Raw genomic sequence first — 19,644 nt, 5'->3', positions numbered from 1 at the left:
TTTAATGAAGCTGACGGTGGTTTTGGGGAGGGATTGTGGGTAGTTTAGCCCGAACCTGAGGGCGACATCTGCATCAGAGTTAACAAGAGCCCTCATCAGAGATCTGAGAGGGGCAAAGCTGTAATTCAGGGCCTCTTTTCCTCTTGATTCTGACTTTACTGCTTCCCTTAATGATTTAAATTGTGCCCAATTAAGTGCGACTCAACTGCAGCATGAAGTTAAATGAGTTCACTGGAGCATGTGCTCAATTATCTGCGTATGAAGGGCTGTGATGGAGCACTTCTCCCGGGAAGCCTAATGATCCCACGCTGGGAAGAGGCTTCAATTCCTTCTCAAAGTCTTTTCCACCTTTTTTGATGCTGTACTCAAAGTTTGTGGCCGATATCACTCATGTGATCAGGGACGTGGCAGTCTGAGCGGTGTGTTAGTGGATCTCAGGAAAACATAACCAGGTCACGTTTCACAGCAAAATCCATTTTCATAAAACATTATAATGTAAATGTTATATATACATTTTAATATTTGCTTTATATAGGTCTTTTTTTTTTTTTTTTTGTCCAAAGGCCTTAATAATGATAAAAAACAAAGATATGACATCTAAAGTGTGTAAGGTAGTACAACTAGATCTCTTTTATTGAATCCAAAAGGTTTTAATCATATTTTTTCTACATATAAAGGTATTTTAAAGATTTTGAAGTGTCAAAAGGTCCAAAGGCCAATACAGTCATTTAATTTGTGATTAAAATGTCTTAAAATGTAATAAATGTATATATTTTTTTATCCTGGCATGATTTTATAACATCATATATCAACATAGTGCAAAATGGAATTAAAATTATGTGTAGAAGTCATTTTGTTAAGAGAAAGAATGTCGAAAAAATGAATTTCATTGATGTCATTCTGAGTAAGCAATATAAAGGGACCATTTTAGATCAAGTCATGCAGTCAATATCATGTGACAGGATGTGACATCATTAAGACACCTGCAAAGGACCACATGGTCGTGAAGCAAAGTAACTAAATTTGATAAATTCATGTTTTCACTTGAACATACGCATGTCCCGAAACATCAGGTCATTCGGTGCAACCGCTATAAAACATGGAAAATGTTGGAATATTTTAAAAACTTGTACTAAATATAAAATATTTGATTGTCCTTTTAGATATCAGCCTGTTAGCATTGACTGAAAAGATCATAATAAGTTAAAACTGAAATTTTGGTTAAACCGAATGACTTTTTTGATGACAAATTTTGTCCATCTTGTAAAAAATTAGAAAAAAATTAGAAAAACCACATAATCTCATTGTTAACACTTAATAAAACTTAAAAATTAATTATATCTCCATTATGTTTTTTTTTTACACTTTTAAAAACCTTATTCGTCAATGACCCATAAATATTTTTGTGCATTATAATCTTTTTCAGTAATCCATCTTACATTTTTTTTTTTTTATAATTCACATTTTTTTTATTTTATAATCACACAATTTTTACACTTAAAGTTATAACATTTAATTTAGCATAAATTAAATGCAGAAAAACCAATATTGCCATGCTGTATACTTTTTAAAACATTTAAATACATATTTTAGTGCAACGTATTTTTCATATTATTATTATTATTTTTAAAAATATGATTTTTTTTTTTTTAATAATTATTATGGCAATGAGAACTGAAGGTAAATGCCTTTTTTTTTCTTTTAATTTCTCATTTCTTTCGATAGGATTTGGGTGAAACATGACCTGCATGTCCTCTTATTCATGAGTGTGACTTTAGAGAGAAAGAGCATCTGATTGTCTTATTGCTGTTTCAACAGGTGAACTAAATTGTAGGATTGTGTGTAAGTTACTGTCATTGTTGTGCAAGTAAACCGTTACATTGTCACTAAACCGTCAGCAGCACAAAAGCCCACTCGACCTCGCTGCCCTCTGTGTGTGTGTGTGTGTGTGTGTGTGTGTATGCAGACGGTCATTGTGTCGTTATAGTCGCCCTCTATAAAGCAGCTTCCTGCCCTTAAACACCCCGGGGTGCTGCTCCGTCCAGCCCTCTGTTCACAATGAGCTTAACGACAGTCACAGAGAGTGTCAGGCTGAGATATGACGGCTGCACACTACGCCTCAGCGAGAGCACATTCACTCAAGCAACACTGTACGTTAAAGCTTCCAGACGTCATCCGATCAGGCATGGAGCCGTTTGAGGGGGAAGGTGATAATGCTGATGAATATGAGCGAGAATCGATGAGAAAAGGAAGGTTTGCCAAGACTAATTATGATGTCTGGTTGACAAAGTCCTGGTGTAGTTGACCATACTTGTTTGTATGTTAAAACCAACATTAATGACTAGTTTGTGTTTATTTTTCCAGCAAACACGCACTAAAGTGAGAAAGTGACAGTAAAGCCTTTTATAATGTTGCAAAAGATTCTTTTTCAAATAAATGCTGTTCTTTTGAACCTTTCTATTCATTGGAAAAATCCTGAAAAATGTATCAAGGTTTCCAGAAAAATATGAAATGTTTTCAACATTGATAATAATAATAATGTTTCTTGATCATCAAATCATCATATTAGAATGATTTCTGAAGGATCATGTGACACTGAAGACTGGAGTAATGATGCTGAAAATTCAGCTTTCATCACTGGATATAAATTACACTTTACTATATATTCACATAGAAAACAACTATTTTGAATTGCAATAATATTTCACAATTTTTGCCATATTTTGATCAAATAAAAGCAGCCTTGGTGAGCAGAAGAGACTTCTTTTAAGAAAATCTTACCGACTCCAAACTTTTAGTAGTGTAAATGAAGTCAGTTTAAGCAAGGTCAAGTGTTAGTGGCCCCAACTTCAGGCACATCAAAGATGACATGCTTTCGGTATCATCTGGACTTAATTCTACACTAAAGAATATGGTTTTCTGTGGGTGTCTGACCTGCGTTTGTCAGTGATAATCTCTCTAAGTCAATATCAGGACTACAGCAGTTGACCTCTCGCTATTCTTTAGGTCCGCGGGCATTGCTTTTTACAGTAGGATAACAGCGTTTTATTGTTCTTTATGGCTGTTCCTTTGTTAGGCCTGTGTTCTGATAACGGCCATTGGCAGGTCATTAAAGTCCCAGAACAGCCTCTCTTTTATGATAAGGAGTGGACACAACTGAGGTCTATCTGGAACAATAGCTGTTAACGGTCATAAATAGCAGCCAAACTCAGGGCCATCGCACCAGTCTGACCCTCAAAGCCGAACTCTGCAAAGCATGCTGGGATATGTCCAGCCAATACGCACAGCCTGACCCACAGAGGTACTTGAAAGAGATGCAAATGGGAGAAACATATACTGATGTCTATGTTTAACCACTATTACAGGAACACAGTCGTCCATGTGATAATTGGCCCACATTAAGAGTCTGAATTTAGGACGCTGTCAAATATGGGTCAGTCCTTTGGGGCCCGAGTCTACAAGTGCCCTCGAGATCATGCTGAAGCGCCGTTAATGTCGGAGGCTCTTCCGTATGGGGTCCCGAGTGCGTCCGGACATGCTGGGTCAAAGCGGCCTTTCGGTTTTACAGCCCGGGAGGTTCGAGCCAGGTGTGAGGTGCTGTTTGAATCCCTGTGACCATGAGGGGGCCGGAGGGGGCAGGATTTATGACCCCTCTTGTGCTTAGAAAGGATCCCAGGTCAGGGATGTGTGACTCGTCCTGTTTTATATTCCACAGGAATCCTTGTTCAACCCTGAACTGTGAAACAAGAGCCACAACAGAACATCAGCGTGATGGATTGGTCTATTTTCAGGGTCGTCCTGAAAACGACGATAGATCGAGTACTCACATTGAAGGGGCTCTTCTCGAGGGTTTTGGGAAGCCATTGGTATTTTTGGTATAAATGACTTCATTCACATCCGTCAGTGTTTGGAGGGTGCGGCGGGCGCTGACCCGAGATTCGACACACTACAGCTCATTCACATTATGATTTACTTGCTCAGATTTGTCTCGTTTTCCAGTACAAATATCTAAGGTCTTAAAACAAGATGCTTTTATTTTGGAACCAGTTTATTTGTCAGACACCACTGAAAATACTGAGGAAGAACTGCATCTACTGAGCTCGGTTTACTAACATTGAACATCTAAATGAGACCAAAACGATGCTGTTTGAGGCCTGGGAATGAAAGACGATGTGGTTGAAGTGAAGTTGTGAATTCGAATCGAAGGCCAAAAATGCAGCTGTCAGCTTGTTCTTGAAATTCTGAAAACAAACAATCATCCTCTTTGACTCAAAATCAATCTCTTTTACATCTTTACAGTGTAATTTTTCATCGTTTCGGATGCATGAAAAGCCTCTTAGCAAGTCACAGGGTTTGTTTATCTTTCGGCAACCCGCTAAAACCAGGGGGTACAAATTCCCTCTTCCTCTTTGTTTCTCTAACACAAAGGGCTGTGCTTTGCTCCGAGTCCTGCTGTGTTTGCACCTCTGTGGCCTTGAACGCAACAATGGTGTTGTCCTCCAAAAAACCTCCATCCCATTACCAGCTCTTTTATTCAAGGCAGCAGTCGTAAAAAGCTCAGTGAGCAGTCGGCATCTCTTACAGGCTTCCTATATTTGTAGGTTTATGTTTTTGGAAAAAAGATATTGGATGGAGTTTGGCCAATCCTGTTTGGCATGACAAGATCATTGGCCAGTTAACAGAGCTGTTGAATCTGACACTTTTTGCAGACCCCAAGGGAAGTTTCCATTTCATGAGCACTAAGTTGTTGGTTTGTGGTGAAATACTTGAGGTAACAACAAAGACCACCCTGGGTAGAAGAAATGAGTTTCATAACTTCCTCTAACATCCTTCATTCAGGAAACCAGCAGCCTCGTCCTCCTGGACGGAGCACAAACTTTGAGCTTTGTTTGTTTAAACAACAGGAAGGTCTTCACCTTTAGCACATTCCACAGGAAATTAAGGCGAGATGAGGTAAACTCTCTTTCTAGGCAGGACACTGAGGTTTTTGGGGTCACTACTTGGGCTCATAAGGTATGGCGTTCATAATCAGAGAATTTGGTTGCAGTCATTTTCCAGCTGTAGAACTTCATTAGGTTTGTTTTTCTGTCAAAAAACCTTGTTCCTTTGAGTCTCCTGGTGGTTTGGCAACTGTTGAACGGTTCTTGCATTTTGAGTTCAGATTCTGAAAAGAACTTCAGATCCAGCAGTTTCGATGTCAATGAAACACAAAAAGTGTGTATTTCCCCAAACGGCGTGCATACTAAAAGAAAAACACCCGTACGGAAGTGGATTGGCTCTGAGAGGGACGGTCTTTTTGATTTGCATGGTAAACTCTCTGTAAGGTACCATGTGGAGTCTTTCAGGCATTGTGGTCTGGATCGGCTGACATCATTGTTGACTTGAGAAGTGATAGAGTGACGTTTGACTGAAACTGCATTTAATGCATGAAGCTCACTTCAGGTTTTTCACTTTTGCTTATGGAGCCACATGAAAATGCATATATTGAAAATGATTATTATTAAGAATAGAATTTTTGCAGTCTATATTGGCTTTTGGGGTGAATTTATGGTAATTCTGAATGAAAAGTGCCATCTCAGAACAAATACTTAAATATTTCAATATTTATGAATTATTTTCAATACAAAAAGTGATTTTTATTTAAGTATTTTTACCAGTTCTAATATCTGAACGTTCTTAAATCAAAAAATTTACTTGATATGCAAAATGGCAAAGAAATCGCAGCAAAGAATGGAAAAGAATTTGTTTAAAATGGAAAAAAAATCTGCAATGGGGTTAGAAAAAATCACTTAATTAAAAAGAAAAACAAGTTTACGTTTCTGACTGCACAGACATTTTATCTTTATCTTTTAATCATAAATTCACTTAATTTGAATTATTTCTTAGAAGACAAGGTAATTAAGGTATTCAGTCAGTTTGCTGCTGCTTAGATTTTAAGAAAGTTTAGATATTTGTACAGGAAAACAAGATAAAAATACTGAGAAAGACATGCTAAATTTAACCCTTTATTTTCCATTTCTTAACCTTTTAAACAAATAACACAGCATATTTAGCATAAAATAGGTTTAAAACTAAATTCTACACTGTAAAAATCACTTTTTGATGTAAATAAAACAATTATTGAAAAGTCTTTCTACTTCAAAATTTTACATTTAGGCTAATTCAATGATATTTGCCATATTTTTGTAATTATTTGCTAGTAATTTCTGAGTGAACATTTCAAAGTAGATCCTTTACTTTCAAAGTAAATCCTAAAATTTCAGCGTATAAGACCAGATTCTGATAATAATATTGATGTTACATTTGTATGTATAAGAGTATCCCAGTGAATTTAACCACAAAGAGTTGCTCAAGAATCCTGAGGAAGGGCTGGGCAGAACCATTGCTGTTATGTGATGTGTGTTTGAAGAGAAGGGGGTTTGGTTTAGAGGGTCTGGAGCCCACGCTGAGGGCCGAGCTCGGGTTGTTGGGGGAGTGGCTCTGCAGGACTGCAGTAAATGGAAGAGCCATCTGCTGGAGTTGTTCTCCACATACTCTACTGTACACGTCCTGCACCGTCAGCTCACCAGCGTGATAACGTCTGCTTTGGATTTAGATGGGATGAGGCTCAAACTAAGGACATGTAGGCAAGGAACCACAGGACTTTTGGAGAACACTGTTTGATTCGGAAAGCACTGAATTGCCTGAAGACGTTGCTGAGCGAGCAGGTATGGTTTTGAAACTTCAATTTGGAGTGTATATTACATTTTAAAAGTCTTTCCTACAGGGGCTTTGAGTGCACATTTAACCTATATTTTGCTGTGTCACGTCCTACTTCTAGATATATTTGGAAGCTTTTATAAACTTCTCAGATCTAGGGCTAATTGTAGGTGGTGCTGCACAGATTTGAAGACTCTGCATGTGTATAAAGGTCTGTTGAAAAGGAAAAAGGTGTCAGAGAAGTGTGCTGTTGGTAAATATCTGAAGCTTCTAGTAATCTGGCTCCAGCCAGTCAGAACGCAGGTGGTCTTTCTCTAATGTCTTCAGTCTGTTGGGACAAGCCTTGAAACCATTTGGTCCTGGAATAACACTCAAGTTCTTCAAAGTTTGGCCAAAAGTTTGGGAGGATCACCCAAACTCTCCAAAATGAGTCTACCCTGCTGTCCTTCCTGTTTATAATGTCTACTATTCTGTGATATCACTTTAAGTAAAACTTTCATCACAGGTTTTTGGCCTTTTTTTGTCTGATAACCCTAGACTTATCCCTATCTTGGCATTTGAGCATTTCAACTGGAAATAATTTCACATATTTTCAGATAACAGTTGTATGTCTCTTGGGGGGTAAAAAAAAAAATAGTAATCATAATTGGCAATCAGACTAATGTGCATTTGGTTGATTGACAGAAGTGGTTGATTCTAAATATTGAATTTTGAGTAGCCTACATATTTTAAGTGTTAAATGGTGCTTGTTAAATATTATTTTAATATATGTTGTGTACATCTAATTTGCCATCATGTATAATATATCAGCATTATTTTAGCTCTACACTACATGTTGACCAATAGTAAAAACACAGACTTAATTATTTGCCCATATGAACATTTGAGGGTTTGAGTTTAGTCTTTTGTAGTTTAAGTTCTAGTTTGCTGTAGTTTTGGACTTGTTTGTTTTAGAAGATTCAAAGATGCTTTTGTATTCAAGTGTTTTGGAAGTGGCATGACATAACAAACGTCTGTATTTGTTGGATTGAAGTTTTATTACTGGCTCAACAGCCGTGGAGGGAAACTCCTCATTTGTGGAGCGCAGGAATCGCTCACATCGTCTGCCAGTTCTGCTGTTCTTAACATTAAATCCATAGACAGAATTCCAGCACTGACTCAGATCTGGACTGGGCCAAATCAAACAGGTTCTGACGGGTCGGACTAATGGAGCGGCATTGGTGCCAGTGGATCCGAGTATGATCATTTCCACATTTACTGTGGTTAATGAAGGCTTGTTTTTACACACACACTATTCATAATCATCTTATTAACCACATAATTTTTAATGCACCTATAATGAATGTCATTCTGACTAATTTAGCTGAGAAAAATGTGGTAGTTACGCAGTAAAGCTATGTTATGTTAAAAACAGTCACATCTACTGTCTCTGAATCTGTTGATCTAACAACCACTATGCTCACAGCCATCAGGTTGAATCTGGTTTAACCCAGTTAACCCATGCTATTTCTACCTCTCATATTTCTACACACCAAAGTTGTGGAAATGGGCTATTCAGTAAGATGTAATTTGTTGGGACTTGACCTGATGTCCTCAGGACACTTATGCAAATGAATCTGTCAGAGCGATCATTTGCATTTTGTTTAACAGTTATATAATTTTGATTAGTCAAGTGAAGTTATGCATAATTTAATGTAGAAATGAAGATCCTTAAAATGCATTTATTCACTTTTAAGTCTTCATGAAATCGGTTCATTGCTATGCTGAGGGTCCATTACCATATGAGTCGCTTGCAGTTTCCCTTGTGTGATCACCCGGGGTCCATCCCCTCCCCAGGCAACTCACCCTCCACCCATATCTACCCCCCCATTGAGGACCATTCAGGCCTCCCGTGGGTGGATCTAACAGATATGCATCTCAGACCTCCAAAGTCATGTTAACAAGCAGCTCTACAAGAGAGCAGGCTGTTAAACACTCTGGGCTGGAGGGCTTTTTCAGGGCGAGCAGTGCAGACAGGAACTGCATTTGGTTCCCCGAGGTCCCTGCGATTCACCCAGAACCACTCAATCGTAAAATGGCTGTTTATTTTTGATGAAACATTAATGCAGTTTCTATTCATTTCAGTTGCTGATTAGATCTAGAGGCTCAGGAAGTGATGCTGATGGCATCTAAAACAGAAATTAGCATACTTAAGGACTGTTTAGCAGAAAGGGTGTTGCCACTTTGAGCTCCTTTCCTGTGTCAGTGACTTCCTTTGAAGAAAATATCATATCCTAGTGGATTTTGCACTACCAGAAGGAAGACTTTAACACATTTGTAACATGGCAGGAAATGTATCACTTCTGATTGAATTGCATAACCAGGTTAATGATTGAGGAGTCTCTTAAGGAACCTTTGTCCAGTTCTTCTGAGAAGAGTTTGGGGTATCTGATTACCTAAAGTTAAGTAGTTAAGAAGTGACAGTTTTAAACATTCTGGGCCTCTGTTCTAGTGGGTTTGTCAGAGAGTCTGTATGATTTCCACTGAATTCAACTTAAGAGAATTTGAGGCCTGAACAAAAAACATTGTTGGGTTCATCTATAAATGGGATCATGATTGCTTCAAAATGTCAAATGTGAATGAGCACAGATAAAACATCAATTTAACTGCATTGCAATAGATTTATCCAGTGTTGATAGTTAGGCATTCTGATTATCTTACCTTAATAAACTTAATAAACAACTTTAACTATTATTTTATATGCATGCATTGGGTGGGGGTTGGCTTGATTTGTAGGACCATTAAGATTTTTTTTCCACATTGTGGCATTACTTTTTAAGAAAAATAAGCAAATTTTTCCTCATCCTAAATCTCTATATACCATTACAATGCAAAAAAAGTCCACTCATTCTCTTTGGTGTAAAATATATTCTGACGTTTCTTGCCACGTTTTGTGAGATGCACATATTCTGGATGCACCTTCTCATTCGAGTCTAAATTGCTGTGCATGTGAAACTAACACCTGTCATTGGGTTCATTCCATCCATCTCACCTGTTTTCATTCCAAAAACAGCAGCTCCAGAGATCAAAGCATCAGATGATACGTCACTCAGCAGGACGTGATGCGGTATGGCAGGTTCTAAAACACTGTCCTCAACAAACAGCACAGGGGCTTGAAGAAAGACATGGTATTCAAGCATTACCATATGGCTTTGTTATGCTTTGTGTCCTGAATGGACTTCAAAGGAGTGACAGGGAAGAACGCAAGAGATCTTGTCTTGAGAAGTTTCAGTCTTCCGTCTGTTTCAGCTGAAAGACTTCTGAACGGAGTCAAGTAAACTATGTTGTTGGGAAAAATCATATATGGCATGCATTAGTGCTCAACTTAACCAGAAGAGTCCCAATAGAAGGAAATGGAAAATACCAGAAAGCTTCCACGGTGATGATGAGTCAGGAAAATGCATTAAAGTAAATAGACTGTAAAAGAGTTAGGATGGTTGAAGTTTGGAGGGAATGTCCGACCACATCACGGCAAAACTCGGCACAATAGCAGTAACAATAAAACTGCCATCATTTTATGAGCAGAATCTCTTTAACAGGCCTCCACCCTGGTCTGGAAGTCACCGTAACTGCCATGAAATGTTTTAGGGAGCTGCATTATTCCAGTTGCGTTACTGTTTTCATCCCAATACAATGTATCTTACGAGGTGTTTTATCATGTGGTTTCGTGATCCATGACACACTGTTCCCTCTTAACCATTCCAGGAGGTCTTTCTGATGAACCTTGAGAAAACTGGCAGTTTCCACGGTGCCGCGAGGCAGCTGGACATGGAGCCGAAGGTCAACAAGCTCACGTTCGGCTTCCAGCGGAGCTCCACCTCAGATGACGACTCGGGCTGTGCCTTGGAGGAATACGCTTGGGTGCCACCAGGACTTCGACCAGAGCAGGTAATCTCTATGGGCTAGTCTAGAACTTTGTGGAATATTGACTCCACAACGTAAAGCATTTACCAGAGAACTTACATTTAATGCTTTGGTGTTTGTGTCAGAACAGTACACACATTAGGGAGGGAATGGTTAGAAGGCAGCATGACGCCAAAATGGCAACATTGTTTTCAGAGGGAAAAACTACAAATCCAATAACAACCATGTCACAAAATGCAAAGCAGTCGCATGTCTTCAGTTTCAGGGAAAGAGTCTGCTATGTAATGACTGAATAGTATCATGCAGTTCAAGATGTGATATCTTAACACAATGTGCAAGTTTTTATACAACAAATACACCAGATGTGATCTTTATTAAAATTCCAAACTGTTGGTCAATCATTCTGTCAGCAGACGTAGTCATAGTCACTAAGATTTAGAGGACCTTACTGCATTTTTGCAGGCACAGCTAAACACCGTGAATGAAGCACCCCACAGGCATTTGGGAACAGGAAATGCTGCTTTTTATTTACAAACTACTTCATGGAAAATCTGCAAGTCATTATCTCAAGCTGCCAGACAAAAGGGCTTGAAATGATGAGGAAAAGCAGTTTGCTAACAGCCAAGCTCGCAGCCACAACTTTTTTTCCTGGCATTGTCCGCAAAGGCGGTCCTTGTGCCTGGAGGCGCGCTGATGTGGCGCTGATTCCAGTCGGTGTCCCACACTTCCCCCGGCTGTCCTTAAGAGCACCCTTGAATAAAATCTGAAGTGATGGGTGAGGATAAAGGTCTAAAGCAATTTGGAGACCCCTAAAATCTCAGTGCAGCTTTTGTGTTAAATGCAAGAGTCAACTGTAATGCCTTTATAGCAGCCATTCTGTGAATTGCCCTGCAGATTATAGGTGATCATTGTGGGGAAGAACACAAACACTCAGGAATAGTGTTGTTCAAGTGCCTAAGGCTCAGTACCAGAGGTAATATCATCTTGAAATGAGGGTGATTTATGGTGCTGCTGATCATCACGTCTAAATGCCATTCCAGTAGACTGACTCGACAGCAGCAGGAATCTCTTTATGCAGGAAAAGACAAGCATAGTTCAGCTATTTATCTGGGGGCTGTTACGACCAGCACTCATAAAGAGTTCCCACTCACAAGGCATAGGTCACAGTGTAGTAGAAGCACAATAGAGTACAGTAAAAACCTTTACTGAGCCCAAAACTGGTGGCTCAAGTTTTAGAAAAGGTAATTTAATGGAAATGGTAATGTTGACAGATGCACAGGAATGACAGGCCAAAAAAACCTGGTACACATGGTATTAACATTTGTCTCTGGAAAACTGATCACAAGTGCTCAGCTGAGAGTGACTGATCTCATTGAACAAAACAACACAGTGTAACTGCTTTTTTGCATACTCTACATGGAATGACTGACCCGATCTGTCTCCGTCTCACCTCCTAGGTCCAGCTGTACTTCTCTTGCCTACCTGAGGACAAAGTCCCTTATGTGAACAGCCCCGGGGAAAAATACCGCATCAAGCAGCTCCTGTACCAGCTACCTCCTCATGACAATGAGGTGAGTTTACAGAAACAAAGGAAAGTAAGGCCTTCATCAACAGCCATGAAAGCCCCTATTGTTTCCCCAGCATCGCTGCAGTCCAAAATGCCCACGCATCACATTTCAAAACCCCCTCAAATAGCTTTTTAAGTGCAACGTGGTGTGGGTGTTTTTAGCTTCATGGGTTTAGAGCTTCACCACATTCTCTGTCATCACAGAAAGATGCTTTGTCACTTTGTATCTCTGTGGGTGCTTGTACAATGAGACTTTTGAGCTGAAGATGGTATGATGCTGCTTGGGGAGACTCAATCTGAGACATTGCTCTGGGTCACATAACATACTCTTTCATTGTTATCTGTGGAATCTCAACTTAAAACATGCATAGTGTGTGACTCTTAATTTTGCTCATTAAATCAAGAGGTGTTCCATTTTCTTGTATTAAGGTATTGTTAAAACAAAAGTACTCTATACTCAAAGAGGATAGTTTAAGCAAAACTTTCTGGCCATCCATAAAGGTGCCTACGCACAAGAGTTTGCACCGCATCAGAGAAGGCTTGGAATTTAATGGGGATGAGCATAGAAGGTTTGCCAAACTGACAAACCATCAAACAAAGTTGAGAGAATTTTATCTTTTGCAGTAGTGCACACTGTTGTAGACTTTTGTTGGATCCAGATGTGCTTTTGGAAACCAAATTCACTGTATTCCCAGCTGTCTTTCCACGCACTCAAAATACATTGTATTCCTTTGTAATTTTCAAACTCTCCTCCAATGCTTTCTCTAGTGTGTAAGCACATTAAAGGAGCACTTCCTTTGCTCAAAAGAACCTGCATGTGGTCTACAAGGTCTTCTTTCTTAATAGTTTAACAGCAAACATGTTTTAAATGTCTCCCTCAGGTGCGATACTGTCAGTCTCTCAGTGAAGAAGAGAAGAAGGAGCTTCACATGTTTAGTGTGCAGAGAAAGAAAGAGGCCCTTGGCCGAGGAACTCTAAGACTGCTGCCAAGGACGATGCTTCATGCCATGTGTGAACACGTAGGTGTTTAAACCAAGAGTATTGTGCTGAAGAAAGTGACTCTTTGAAGCTGATTGTTTCATTTAAACATCTTGCCTCTTCAGTGTGGAGAAAACATCAGTGGAGGGGAGATGGTGGTGTTTGCTTCACGAGCAGGACCTAGTCAGTGTTGGCATCCATCGTGCTTCACATGTTCCACCTGCAATGAACTCCTGGTTGATCTCATTTACTTCTACCAGGACGGGAAGGTCCATTGTGGACGGCATCATGCTGAATTGCTAAAGCCACGCTGTTCCTCCTGTGATGAGGTGAGTTTAGTTTTTTCAAAATCCAGACAAATTGTTCTGTGCATGAAACAAGGTCTGTTATATCATGGATGCTATTATTCATTCATTGGTGTAAATTTCCTCACAGATAATTTTTGCGGACGAGTGCACAGAGGCAGAGGGTCGTCACTGGCATATGAAGCACTTTTCCTGCTTTGAATGCGAGACCATCCTGGGTGGTCAACGGTACATCATGAAGGATGGTCGGCCCTATTGCTGCGGTTGCTTCGAGTCTCTGTACGCGGAATACTGTGAGGCCTGCGGCGAACACATCGGTAAGCCCAAATGTGTCTCTCTGATGTCTCAACTTCATTTACCACAAGCCACGTTTCGCTTTTGCCCGTAAGAAGCTAACCTTTAACTCCTGTTTATTTTCTTCTAGGGGTGGACCATGCCCAAATGACGTATGATGGTCTTCACTGGCACGCCACAGATGCTTGTTTTAGCTGTGCTCAGTGCAAGAGCTCCTTGCTCGGTTGTCCCTTTCTACCCAGACAAGGCAGGATCTACTGTTCCAAGGCCTGTAGTCTAGGGGAGGACGTCCACGCCTCTGATTCTTCTGATTCAGCCTTTCAGTCCGCAAGATCTCGGGAATCACGGCGCAGTGTGAAGATGGGAAAAAGCAGCCGCTCCGCGGACCAATGTCGACAGTCTCTTCTCTTTTCACCTGCAGCCAATTACAAGTTCCCCGGACTCTCAGGGAATGCTGATGACACCTTGTCCAACAAGCTGTCACAGCTAAGCTTTGCAGACAACCACTTCTGGAGGAACAGGGAGGAGCAGGAAGCTCCTGAGGACCACGAGGAATGGGCCGAGCATGAGGACTACATGACCCAGCTCCTCCTCAAGTTTGGTGAACATGGAATGTTCCAGCAGCCGGAGGACACTAGACCAACTGACCTCTGGACGACTGACTCTGATGTCAAAAACAAGACTGAGCCAAGGATGTCAGGCAGTGGTGGGAATGGCAGTCTGGCCAGTAAAAAGTACAAGACAGACATGTACTGGGCACAGTCCCAGGATGGACTAGGTGACTCTGCATATGGTAGTCACCCTGGACCTGCAAGCAGTAGAAAGCTCCAGGAGCTTGATTTGGAGCATGGAGCCAGCTTTAAGCTTGAAGATAAACAGTGGTATAATGACTCATTGGAGTGTATCACGGATGAACTTAAGCAAGCAGAGCAGAACATCAGAGATTCAATGGACTCCTTGGCGCTCTCCAACATCACAGGTAAGTCTGAAGGATTGATGTATGGGATGTTATCCTAGAAAATCAGACACACAATGTAATTTAAAATTCTATTTCTAGAGTATTGAATGTAATTTTGTATAATCGGAACTTATGTGGTCCTTTCAGGTGCTTCGGTTGACGGGGATATAAAAGAGAAACAGTTGCTCTACTCATTACAAAAGTTCTCTGGGCTTGAACACTGTGAGAACACCAGCAACATGGGTACTCTGAATTCATCAATGCTGCACAGAAGCACCAACTCCCTGAAAAGCCTCACATCTGAGCTTGAGCGTGTGGAGGTTATTGAAGAGGAGGAACAGGAGCAGGTGGTTCCTCTTCCAGAGGAGAGGCCCAAACCACCTCACTTACCTGTCTTAAGAAGGTCCAAGTCCCAGTCCAAACCTCAGCAGGTAAAGTTTTCAGATGATGTTATAGATAACGGACGATATAATGACCTGGAGGTGCGGCAGCCTCCCATGAGCGAACGCACTCGTAGACGAGTGTACCACTTTGACGAGCAAGACCAGCAGCGCCACCGGCATCACCACAGGCGAAGGAGGAGTCGCAAGTCTCGTTCGGACAATGCTCTTCACTTGGTGCCCAAAGAAAAGGCCCGTATGTGCTTTAAGGAGGACCGTCGCCAGCACGGGCCGGGTCCCAATGCTGACTACAGACAGCCTCCTTATGCCCACGCTGACTCTGACTACGGTTTGCACAACCAGGCAGCAGAGAGGTTTTTACGTCTTTATGGGGACGAAGACGACTGGTGCTCTACCTGTTCCTCTTCATCATCTGAATCAGAGGAGGAAGGTTTTTTCCTGGGCCAGCCTATTCCACAACCAAGACAACCTCGGTACCAATATTATGCTGATGAACTTCCCATCGGCACAAGGACAAAGTCCAAACAGAAGAGAGGACGAAAGGGCAAAAACTGTATAATTTCATAGAATTGGCAAGGAAGTTTGAAACAGCTGATCTGCATCTTAATACATCTTTTATCGAATGCCATTATGGAACTTGCTTTAAGCTGTTATTTTGAATTAGAATATGTGATGTTGTTGGCCAACGCAGTATTTAAACCATGCTTACTTGCTGCAATTATGCATATTAGGTGATAAGTGATTATAGTCTTTGAAAGAACCAGAAGAATATAATATTTATAAAGCCGCTTTTAGAGACTAATGGAGAGAATAATTTAACTTTGCAAAAATGAATGTATATATTGTAAAATGTTGAGTTAAAGCTAATATTTTTATATCCCTGAGTTTCAAAAGATTTTTTTTTTTTTAAAGAATGTTTCTGATAAAAAGTACTAAAGAACAAAGGTTTGCAGCAACTCCACTTTTGTTAATCAGGGTTTTAAAAATAAATATCTAACGCGCCACAGTCAGCATTGCTGCTCAATTTGTACTAAAACATTGACTACAAACATTGTACATTGCGTATTATCCAAAGCTTATTTGGGTGTCATTTTATTGATGGGTCATGCAAACAGATCACTGTAATCTGTATAAATGCAAACTGGAACGCAAGGCTAATAATAATAAAAAAAAAAAGATATATATATATATATATATATATATATATATATATATATATATATATATATAATATATATATATATATATATATATAAAAATATATATACATGCACATTTTGTGTCTACTATGTCTTTATGTCTACAGTCAACATTAATCCTTTCTGTCAATCTGGGACACACAGGATGTGTTCTAGTATTCCATCTGCTGACATTTTATTGACTGTTGCATCTGTATTTTAGTGGCTTGTGCCAAAGCTTTTAAATCCCTAACAGATATGTTTGCTATGTACGCACTGAGCCTATGTATACTGTGACAAAGGTAAGCTAAACAACACTGTTAACACCAAACACTGAGGAAATAACAGTTTAATGACAAACATGTTGCTTTCTTTGGCATTCTTTTCAAAACTGTATCATCACGTAACCGCAAAAACACAACATTTTAAATGGAGATGAAAACGTGAGAAGTAAAGCTAAACTGCCAAAAAGTATGAGTAGTATTTGGAAATCACCACATGTATAGTTCAATACAATAAAACATTTACTATAGTTAGAAAATATAATGTGAACATGAACTGTTAATTAAAACTGAACAAATGGGTTTAGGACATGGGTTTAGCTGTGCTGAATAACATGACAACTAAGTTGGCAAAAACCGAACAAGCACTTCATGGTCAGGTTATGGATTGTGGTTGGGTTTGTCTGGTTTGAGCAATGCATTCACCTCAGAGATGAATTGGTTGAGGTTTTCCAAGCATGTCCCCCTGATATCAACCAGGTTCTTTTTTAGCGCTGTCAGGAGCTTCTGTTCGAGAGTTGGATCTTTGGATACAAGCATCTTCACCACCATTCCCAAAGTCTCACAGTCCTGTTTGTACAACTGGAAAAGACGAACAGCTGTTGGACTCATTAACACAATGTGAGGTACTTTAAAAAGATAAACCAGTTTATTACGTATTAGTCAGGAAACATTTATACAATAGACCTGCACAGAATCTGATTGTGGGTGAAAATTTGTAGGGTTCTTTGGAATAGATTTAAATATGGTCAAATTCATTGGTTGCGTGTTCTGTGCTTGACTCATTTTGCTATCTATCGTGTGAAAATGATAACCGGACAAACAAATTTGTTGGCAAGTGAAGTCATGTCTCTCTGTGGTTTTTCTAACCTGAGCATTGCTTTTAAATAGCTTGACAAACCAGTTTCCCTGTGTACTAAATGACACTTTGACCTCAGGCGAATAAGTCATTTGGCTGTAAACTTAACAGCCGTGCGTTTGAGGCCAGAGACTATGGGAAAATGTCCAGCAACAGGTGTGTGGCACCCTGTTTGCATGGAGACCTAAAGGCAGGAAAAGTGTTGACGCTAGTTAGAACTGCTAAGTTATTTCACACCAGACTTTAAAGGCCAACAAATTCTCCTCGAGTTTAAAGACGTGCTTAAAAGGTTTATTATGCCCTGCAAATGTCCCGAGTGTGACGTCCCAAGACCAGCGGATGAGGTGCGATTGGCTTTTATTTGATCCGTGCTGTAGGGAAGGTCTGGAGTTCATGCGCATAAATACAGATTAATGCTTCCTGTCAGGTTTTAAAGGAAAGTTTTGGTTCAATATAAGTTAAGTTCTATCAACAGCATTACGTCCATTACCACAGGAGATAACTTCGACTCATCTCTTGATTTAAATATGTGAATATTCCCATATTTCAACTTCAACTTACCCACAGTCATCTATTAAACCCTGTTTATATGAGTAAACTACAACACAATCTCACAGCAATTCATAAGTATTTCACGTTTTGTCAAATGGTGGCCAATTAAGAATCTTTATACAGAAATACTGAGGAAGAACATCGCACTAAAAGAGCAATTTAGACACTTTACAGCTAAAAATATCAAATAAAAGAGAGAAAATTAAGGGTGCTAAATATCTTCAGAAAGAAATGCTGTTGTTGGACTTATATTGAATGTATAAAAGTAAAAAAGTAAGAGCGCTTCATTGTAAGAGATCATGAGAAAAGCATAAAATTACAAGGTCCGATGGGTTAATCCTCCATAAGTCTCTCATTTTTTTCTTTGACCAACATCATAAAGCATCTGCAGATTTTGAGCCTCATCTCAGAAACAGCTTTATAATCAAGAGCTTTTGGGTCTGGAGAGGAATTATTCCACACAATCACCCTGGAGCTCTTCCGAGGTCTGAGCTCAAGCGACTGAATTATATTTAATATTCCCTCAGAGAAAGAATATAAACCGGAGAAAATGTTCACATTTATTTGGAAGCATTGGAGGACCATGTGACTGATTATTTTTGCACGAAATTCAATGCCGATTTTTAATAATAATACCTAGAGAGAGAGAGAGAATCTGAATTTAAACACAAAACTATGGTTAGAAATAAACCTTTCCATCTCCAGAAGAGAAAAGGAAATGAGGAGGATAAACATAAACCTGCTCTGGTACACAAACTCTTCTAAGATAGAGCCTTAGGTTCAAAGGTCAAGTCTAATCAGAGCGACTGGACCGGAAATGCCCATTTATTCAAAGTTTAGGTTGTGGCTCTGTGAGGACGCTGTCTTTGACTCCTGACCGGCGTCTCTCTGGTTAATCTGAACGCGGGAGGAAAAGCAGAAGCGCTCTCAGATCCGACAGATTACTGAAGTGAGTTCAACAGGGGACGAGGTCTGTTTTCTCTTATCGACAGCGTTTAGTCGGTCATGTCCAGTTTAAAAACAGCACAGAGATTGGAGGGGTTCTGGGCTCAATCAAAAGGTGAGCCAAGAAGAACAAAACTGCCTGAGAAAGAGAAAACATGACACAAACCAAAGATATTCAGGGTTTGAGACCATCCAAGTTGAATTATCTTAAACTGTCATTATCTTAAACACCTTATTTTTAACGTAAGAGCAAATGTTCATGACTTGAACAGTCCGTTATGCTGCTTGATATTGCTTTTTGTTGTCATAATAGTTTGTCATAAACACAAGCAAATAGTTTTACCGTTTACTGCACTTTTATTATCATTCTAGTTATTTACCTATAAATTAGAAGTCATTCGCTCACAGAAAATAACTTGCATTGAAGAATAATATTTTTATATTTATGAAATGTAAACACTGAAAAGTAATATGTTAAGTTACACTTTAGCAACACAGCTGGGATTCTGAACTAATCAATCAGGATTAATGAATGGCCCCTTCATAAAGAGAGTCATTTACTTTATTCCTGAATTACCACCACCTACTGGCAGTTTTAGTTTGTTATTTAGAGTATTATTTCATTAAAAAAAACATGTTCCATATTAATAAAAATTGTTCACCAAAACTGAAAATGAAAATTCTGCCATATATTCACCCTCATGTCCACTGTAGCCTAAAAGTT

General features: G+C 39.6%; 1 protein-coding gene across 3 annotated transcripts in view; it reads left to right on the top strand.

The window, feature by feature from the left end:
* prickle1a (prickle homolog 1a) overlaps positions 1-16,251 on the top strand; it is a 24,288-nt gene extending 8,037 nt beyond the window's left edge. Inside the window, exons 1-9 of one of the 3 annotated variants that reach the window (XM_067379648.1) lie at positions 8,742-8,768; positions 9,752-9,866; positions 10,444-10,626; positions 12,060-12,173; positions 13,051-13,188; positions 13,273-13,476; positions 13,583-13,769; positions 13,877-14,725; positions 14,852-16,251. In XM_067379648.1, coding sequence (XP_067235749.1) covers positions 9,864-9,866; positions 10,444-10,626; positions 12,060-12,173; positions 13,051-13,188; positions 13,273-13,476; positions 13,583-13,769; positions 13,877-14,725; positions 14,852-15,672 — 2,499 coding nt within the window. In that variant the 5' untranslated portion in view covers positions 8,742-8,768; positions 9,752-9,863 and the 3' untranslated portion in view covers positions 15,673-16,251. Of the gene's footprint in view, positions 1-6,552; positions 6,708-8,741; positions 8,769-9,751; positions 9,867-10,443; positions 10,627-12,059; positions 12,174-13,050; positions 13,189-13,272; positions 13,477-13,582; positions 13,770-13,876; positions 14,726-14,851 lie in introns of those variants that run through there. The other 2 variants (XM_067379649.1, XM_067379650.1) reach the window with 2 other exon arrangements.
* The last annotated feature ends 3,393 nt before the right edge of the window (positions 16,252-19,644 follow it).

This window comes from Chanodichthys erythropterus, chromosome 24, assembly GCF_024489055.1.
Source record: "Chanodichthys erythropterus isolate Z2021 chromosome 24, ASM2448905v1, whole genome shotgun sequence".
Lineage (NCBI taxonomy): Eukaryota > Metazoa > Chordata > Actinopteri > Cypriniformes > Xenocyprididae > Chanodichthys > Chanodichthys erythropterus.
Note: the sequence above shows the minus strand (reverse complement) of the source record. Positions and strands in the feature narration are given on the sequence as shown.